This window comes from Protopterus annectens, chromosome 3.part1 (assembly GCF_019279795.1).
Source record: "Protopterus annectens isolate FY-2018-M chromosome 3.part1, PAN1.0, whole genome shotgun sequence".
NCBI classification, from domain to species: domain Eukaryota; kingdom Metazoa; phylum Chordata; order Ceratodontiformes; family Protopteridae; genus Protopterus; species Protopterus annectens.
Genome location: NC_056732.1, coordinates 1850500594 through 1850508741, shown reverse-complemented (window position 1 = coordinate 1850508741; position 8148 = coordinate 1850500594). Strand labels below are relative to the sequence as shown.

At 38.5% G+C, this 8148-nt stretch overlaps 1 protein-coding gene across 3 annotated transcripts in view; it reads right to left on the bottom strand.

Moving 5' to 3' along the window:
* Positions 1–547: 547 nt before the first annotated feature.
* The window catches only part of LOC122798759 (zinc-binding protein A33-like), a 576341-nt gene continuing 568740 nt past the window's right edge, over positions 548–8148 (bottom strand). For 2 of the 3 annotated variants that reach the window (XM_044067862.1, XM_044067863.1), the window contains exon 6: positions 549–1710. In XM_044067862.1, the coding sequence (XP_043923797.1) occupies positions 1160–1710 (551 nt within the window). In that variant the 3' untranslated portion in view covers positions 549–1159. Of the gene's footprint in view, positions 1711–8148 lie in introns of all 3 variants that reach the window. The other variant, XM_044067864.1, reaches the window with a different exon arrangement.

Sequence of the window (8148 nt, the reverse complement as noted above, 5' to 3'; positions counted from 1 at the left end):
AGCTAGTTTTAAGGGAAAATTTGAAGAGCAGACTTTCTGGCACCTGGAATAGTTTAACTGTAGACTTGCGGTGCTGCCCGATGTGAAAAACACACGCGTTTTTAAGCCAGAAAGTTGAAAGGGATAGAAATCAGCCCAAAAAGGCTAATAAAATTACAATTTCAGAGCTGGAAACCACTCCTCTTGCTTTAGATAGGCAGTGCAATGCTCACCAGTCCCACTGGTAGGCAGTAGGACTTCTCTCTACCAAAGCGAGGTCTGGATAGCTCTGAGCACAGAAAATAAAGTCCTGAGACAAGCAAAGCTTGGGATATGTACTGGCTAGGAAAGGTGGGAAACGAGCAAACAAGATAGTATTTTTTTTTTGTTGTTGAAACAGGCTAAACAATGCAATAATACAGTAAATAAACACAGAAAAGGCTAACACACTTGAGTGTGTAGTCCTAGACAGTAAATGCAATTACAACTCTACAAAATTAGCAATTTAAAACTTTTTTAAATGAAGCAAGGCAAGTGCACAACTGAAAAACGATTTAAGAGGAAGTAACACAGCAGAATAAGTAGCTAGTTTACATATACAGAGAAGTCTATATATACAGAAAAGCAGCTAAAACATACAAACACTTCTGTTGTTGTACATACTGACAGATTAAGGAGAGCTGCAGCTTAAATGATCGGGATTATAAAACACTTAGAGCAGAAAGCCAATATTACAAGATAAATACCAAAGACTTACTGCACAAAGCCAATTATTAAACACATTGTGTGGAATTCTATAAAAGTATCCAAAACAGCCTGGAACTACAACACTAAATACTTACTAGGCAGGGATATATAGGAACCCGCAATGTGAGTGTTCAATTCTACAGGGAACAAAAACAGGAGTGGAGTAGAGGATTCGGCTTGCATTTAAAGAAAGTTGATGCTATGGATAGGATTATAGATAATGCCACAGGTTATGTCACAAAGACGAAGGTTATTAGCAAAGTGACAGCGATGTTTTGCTTTCTGTCTGAGGGAGGGGACTGCATTTACAAGTTGTATAGAGATCATTGCTTAGGTTCAACATTCTTCATTAATGCCCTTTCACTAAGAATACTTTGCTAAAAATGTATCGTTTTGGCAGATGGATACATTGACAAGTTGTACATCATCAAGCCTAGAACTTTGGAAGCTTTAGATGAAACATCTTTAGCGGCTCTACATTTTGACAACGATTATTATAAGGGCTGAAGAAAGGGTACAGTGGTGCCTCAGTGAAGGTGTTAGTGAAGGTGTAGAGGTGGGACATGTTATCAGCATTATAAAATGACACTTGGCCCCCCTCATAGTCCAGGTACACTCCAATTGTCTTGGGCTGCATAGTAAGTCTGAGATCCTTGGGTGCTGAATCCTGAGCCCAGTACTCATTTCCAGAATTCAGGACTATAGCCCAGTAGCCATCCTGTGGGTTCATATCAAATTGACCCCTCCTGTTTCTGGCCTGTCTGGTGACCCCCACACTCCATTCAGTCTTGTTCTCCACTTCCACTTCCCAGTAATGTCTTCCTGATGCAACACCCAGTGATCCCTGCACAGACAGACTTGAATCATATCTTTCAGGGCTGTCAGACAGCTGTTTGACCCTACTGTGCTTAATACTGGTCAATTTCTTCAGCAGAACAGGATTGTGATGTGCTGTCTTTTGGTCCACGGTCAGGTGAGACAAACCTGTGAAAATAAAGCAGTTTAGGTCACACACACAGTAACAGGATGAAAATGGAGATCTTTATAAATCTAAGAATAAGAAATATATCATTAAAAGTTCAATTGCATTAATTTTTATTTACACATTCATCATTGGATATGATCTCTAAGTTGCATGCTATACCACTGATATTTCAGGAAACAGGATATAACCAAGAAGTATATTATGGTTGTCAGTGTTTAATGATCACATTGTATGATGATTAATATAGAAATAAATATAAAATGTTTCCAAGTAAACTAACAGCTAACATGAACTTTATGAAGCTTTTATCTAGAAATCATCCACTCCATGGAAACACAGCAACATCAGGAATCACAGCAACCAAGACTAGATCCACTGACCTGTCTTTAATTCATGTATAAATATTCAAAGGTGAAATTTAAATGAAAAGTTGGAAATTCAATGTTTTTCTTTGTGTGAATCCACAGCTGATATTGGCACCTTCTCCCTTGTTTCCTTTTTTTCCATGACCAGCTATTGATGAACTATTAGAAAGAAGCAAGGCTCAGGTATCAGCCACAAACTCATACTTTGTCCGCTGTCACTGCAGAGGTGAGACTATTTCACACTGCCGTATTAGTGAGATGTAAGATAAATTTACACAGGGTGCCCATCCTTCTGGCTGAGGAGAGCTGTACCACTGTACCAATGGCTGAATGTTTTTATAGAAAGAAATCACTGTTGGGGATTTGAAGTGGCCCCAGGGAAGGTTATAGTCATTTTGGAAGATGCTATGGTCAAATCTTTCCACACTGAAAGGAAAGGCACAAACCTACTCATATAAGACACAATGTATGACATACACGGTATCATGGTCAAATGTCTGGCAGGCGGCAGCTACATTTCCATAAATGCTTGACAGTTCAGTGTAATGCCACCTGGCTTTCTATTTATCTAACTGTATAAAATCCAGTTTCAAGTATAGAAGGAAATAAAAAAATTGTTAAGAATAGGATTCGCATAAATATATTTTTGCCAGAATACATCCTACAAAATACAGTATTCTATTTGCATAGGCCTACAAAAGCAGCCATATAAAAGCAGGTCTACATCTTCATTTTATATTGCACATTTTATATGCAGTTTCAATAAATGCAGGTTCCATACAAAGGAATATTTCAGTGAAGTAACCTTCAGAGCAAAGCACTGATAAGGAAGAAATGTGCAAACAGAGTGTGCAAACCATTTGGTACAAAAACAGATCTTATCTCGACTGATCAAGCATAGCTCAAATCTCAGCAGAATGTGGAACAATCAGGTGCACTTTTAAAATACTAATACTATTAATTTGAGATACTGACAAAATAAGAGAATGCAAAATAATATGCATTTTCTGAAGTAAAAGACATTATTTATCAATTATTGTCATCAGTTTTAGGAGGGATTAAGTGGGACAGGGCTAAACTTTGAGTGATGACATTATTTAGTAAGTGTAATTCACCAACTTTTGCCTGAAAAATCATCAGTTTTACTAGGATTAAGTGGGACAGCGCTAAAGTCTGACTGTAAATAAGGCACATCCCTGGGAATCAAGGACAACTGGGAGGCCTGGGCTTGGGAACCAAGGTTAAAAAGATGTGCAGAACTTGCTGGAAATTTACAGGGAGTTAGTATTATGAGAGATACGTTCTACGCAGACGTTAGGTCAGTTTAGATACTCAGAAGATTAAGTACAGAAGTTTTTTCAAATGTCCAGCAGTTTAAATATACAGAAATGAAGTTCAGATACTCAGAAGATTGAGTTAAGATATTCAAAAATCAGTAAAAGACCAGAAACTACAGAAAACAGTGCAATTTGTGCATTCTGCCATGACAGAGGAAAGAAACAATTTTGAGTTCAGAGTTACAAAGGACAGTTACAATTCAGTCTGGTTCAGTTTATCAGGTCTATATTAGCATGTCAACAGAGCAGAACAGCAAACATCCTTACGTCGACACACTAAACAAAATGCCTAAATCTCGAATGTCCAGAACAGTGATTTTTTTTCCCACGGATAAAAAATCACTGAGCTGCTGTTGGGAATTTGCTGTTTCCTCCACTGTAGTGCGATCTTGGAGTTGGTATATTTAAGTTGGGGGGGGGGGGATCCTCCCACTTTATTTTGTCTGTTGTTTTTTTTTTTTTTTAATGTTAGTCCAACGATTTTTTTCCCTGGGAAAAAAATTACTGTTCTGGCCATTCGAGATATTGACATTTCGTTTAATATGTGTTGACGTTAGGGCATTTGCTGTTTTGCTCTGTTGACTTGCTAATATAGACCCCAGTTTATCAACTCCATTATTTGAGACACTTGTTTAGATCTTGTTGAATTAGTACATCTACCAATACTATTCTGTTACTACATAATAAAACTAGTCTGTACAGACTTTTATTCTGAAAGATATAAGATTTGTCACATAAAGGAGACACTGAGTAATTAAAAAGATAAAGGCATTCATTCCGGTTCTTACACAAATCTCTCTCTCTCTCTGTAAATAATGTTTCATATATGAAGTATGTTGCATTGGTAATATGTGGTATTTGCAGGCCTTTTTTTTTTTGTGGCATTTACAAGGCAAAAGCTCAGTGTTACAGGCTTTATCACTAGTAATGTATCTACTAAAGAAATGAATGCAAAATAATCCCTGAATTTGAATATTACAATTAGAGATCATGGACTCCATCCCAATATTCCACATACAGAGAGCAGGATGACAATTTAACTGCCATTGTAAGTTGCCAGCCTTTCTGACTGAGCTGCAAAACCCCATTTTACTTTATTGGGCTGTTAAGAACCAGAAAAAAAAAAGGAATTTGACAATTTATTTTGTGTGTTTTAGACAAGATTCTGATGGAAATTATTTATTTTTGGTCCTTGAAAGTGCTTCATCAGTTTTATTGAGTTGAGCATAACCTTGTAAGCAGATGAATGTATCAGAATGGAAATTTGGGGCTATTCCAGCTTTCACACAGGTACCAGAGTCACTATATCTGATGACACTAGAACAGCTTTGATGTATGACAGGAACAGAGGTTAAAATTGCATGTCCAGGTACAGGGACCTCATACTTGTGCTCCTGTTCTTCACTAGCCCTATACAGGTATCACAGGTAGTACAGCTAATGACAATGGAAAATGTGTGACATATAACAAGAAGCTACGCAGTGCCGACATAGGCAGGGGAACCTCCCACCCACTACTGCACTTCAGGTAACATGACATAGGCAGAGGAACCTCCCACCCACTACTGCATTTCAAGTAGCATGACACAGGCAGGGGAACCTCCCACCCACTACTGCATTTCAGGTAACATGACAGAGGCAGGGGAACCTCCCACCCACTACTGCATTTCAGGTAACATGACACAGGCAGGGGAACCTCACACCCACTACTGCATTTCAGGTAACATGATACAGGCAGGGGAACCTCCCACCCACTACTGCATTTCAGGTAACATGACATAGGCAGGGGAACCTCCCACCCACTACTGCATTTCAGGTAACATGACATAGGCAGGGGAACCTCCCACCCACTACTGCATTTTACGTAACATGACATAGGCAGGGGAGCCTCCCACCCACTACTGCATTTCAGGTAGCATGATACAGGCAGGGGACCTTCCACCCACTACTGTATTTCAGGTAACATGACATAAGCAGGGGAACCCCCACCCATTACTGCATTTCAGGTAACATGAGTACTGCAGCTGCTGTAAGTGGAACACCTTTGATGTATAAGAGTAATGAGGACTAAACAGTGCAGGTCCAGGTAGAGGGACATCATAACTCTGTTCCCACAGGATATTTGAAAAAACATATTTATGAGCAGATACTCAGCTGCATAAATAAATACAAACTTGCCTATAATAATAAATGTGGTTTCTGCAATTCTTTTAGAATCATTACTACTTCATTTGTTGCCACAGGTACCATATTTAAGAACATGAATACATTAAAACTAATAAATATTGGTCTTTTCATACATATGACTAGAGACTTTGAAACAGTAAATCTTGACCTTCTCCTCCACAAACTTAGCAAAGTTGACTTTGGTGCACAACAATGAAATACGTCCAAACTTATCTACATAAAAGAACCTTTCAAGGTACACTAAAGTATGTGCTTTTTTAATCTAGGTACAAAAGGTGTCCCCCCAGGGACTGGTTCTTGGGGACCTGATATTTTCGGTCTTCATTGACTTAAGCAGAGCTCTCTCCCAGTTTAATATACTCATGCAGACCGATGATTTCCTTCACCTTGAATGCAGCAACGATATACCTTCCATTTACAAGGCAGTGCCATACCCTTGAGCAATGGGATCCATAGCAATAAACTGCTTATCACGCCACTTAAGTCCAATATCAAGGTCCATGGAACATGCAAAAGATCTCCAAAAACTCGAAGAATATGTGTAACAAACACAAAATGTAATTTGACAATTATGTTGGAACAATTACCTCAGATCCCTTACTTTCTTTAACAAAACATTCTGGTAATATTGTTGACAAAGTACTTCATCAATTAATATGTGCTATAAAATATCACTGTTTTTATTGTGCCTTAGTTAGAAATTTACCGGCCCAAAAAATTAAATATGGATTCTCTTTAATAACTTCCCACACCAGTAAAAATACACAAACATATAAAAATACAACCTTTAAGAAGATATGCGGATTCATCCAACTTGCAGTAAACAAATCCACCATCTCCTTCTTTTAGGACATTTTAACTGGCTACCAGGCAATATAAAAGTAATGCTATTCACTTCAAAGGTTTATATAATTGTCAAGTTGGGGCATTGTCCTCCATGTATAAACAAATTACATATCAAGCAACTGGGCTATTCTCTAAGAGATGGCCAAGAAGATGTATTTTTTATTAGACCTAGTTCTGAAACTGCAATAGGGTAAAGAGCATTTTCAAATCTTGCACCAGAGATTTCGAATGAAATTGCTGTAGAAGTAAAACAAGAAAACTATTTGTATCTATTTAAAAGAAAATGAGTTCCTAACTTGCAGAATGATTAACTCTAGTCTTTCTAAAAAAACAAAAAGGATAAACCTGTACCATTTGACGTCTGATGCAGTTTTACAATCAGGTCCAATAATTTTTTACAATGCATTACCCATCTGAATTGTAGCATGTTAACTGTACATTCTGTAAATTAGGGCTTGTCACACATTTTGTATTTACTTTTAAAAGACTTACATAACTGCTTTTTCATGTGCTTTGTAAAAACTTACTGTGCCAGTATTGTTCATTTAAACATTCACTACCCTTGCATGAAATGTTTGTCATTATTCTCTGTAAGCGTTTCATTTGTTAACAGGCTCACATCTTTTTAATCTCGTTACTTTATTGATGTAGGAAATGGTTGAAAATGGCCTGTCGACCTGTCCAATTATCTTCTTATCAAATGTAATCGATAGAGAAAAAGAGAAAGCTACGGAAGGTTAATGTGTCTTGACTGTGATATCATTTTGTGTGAAAGTTAAGCTGCATCATAACTTCATGTACTTGAGTCCACTACCACTACAAATCAGCATAATTTAAGGTCTGGTACCATCCTTCAGCAATATGACAAAATTAATGTGATACTGGGAAAAGAGGTGATCCATTTGAAAATTAAAAATGTGCCTTTAAATATTTTGTTTCAAGATATTTATCAAAAAGAAAATAATCTAATTTTTTCTGAGGAGATGTTTCAAAGACTGGAGGGCTGTGGGATGATTTACTTGAAGAAATTGTGACGCAGAGTGAGACAGAAAATTAAGATGTTTCTTGGGGAGACATTATGGAGAAAATACAGAAGGAGGATGCAGAGACGATCCTGAAGAACAGGGTGAGACTGAAAATAAAACACGCAGAGAAAGCAAAAGAAGGTCAAAGGGGAGAAGAAAATGAAAAACAGAAGTACATGAATTGCTGCATTTGCTGTTGAAGGGGGTGGCAAAAAGATCGCAGCAAGGCTGTCCCCATTTGCGGAAGATCAGATCCGCAACTACCTGATTCAGAGACCACTCATGAGGCATGAGAATAGCTCTGCTGAGCCTGTCCACTATGACGTTGGACCTCCCAGGGATGTGCGTCGAAATCAGAAATCGCCCACTGCCAGAGTCTGAGTGCTTCTCGACATAGGGGATAGAACTTGGTTCCGCCCTGCTTGTTCATGTACCAGACCACTGACATGTTGTTCGTTTGAATTGCAATGGTCCCAGAAGGGAGAGAGTCTTGAAGAGCTTGCAACGCTAGGAGCACGGCTTTCATTTCTAGGATGTTTATATGCAGGTGGTACTCGTGAAGCTGCCAAGTGCCTTGGACTGTCCTGCCCTGATAATACCCCCCCATCCTATCAGGGAGGCGTCTGTGGTCACTGTGGCAACTGGAGGGGGCTGAATGAAGGGTCTGCCCTGAGCCAC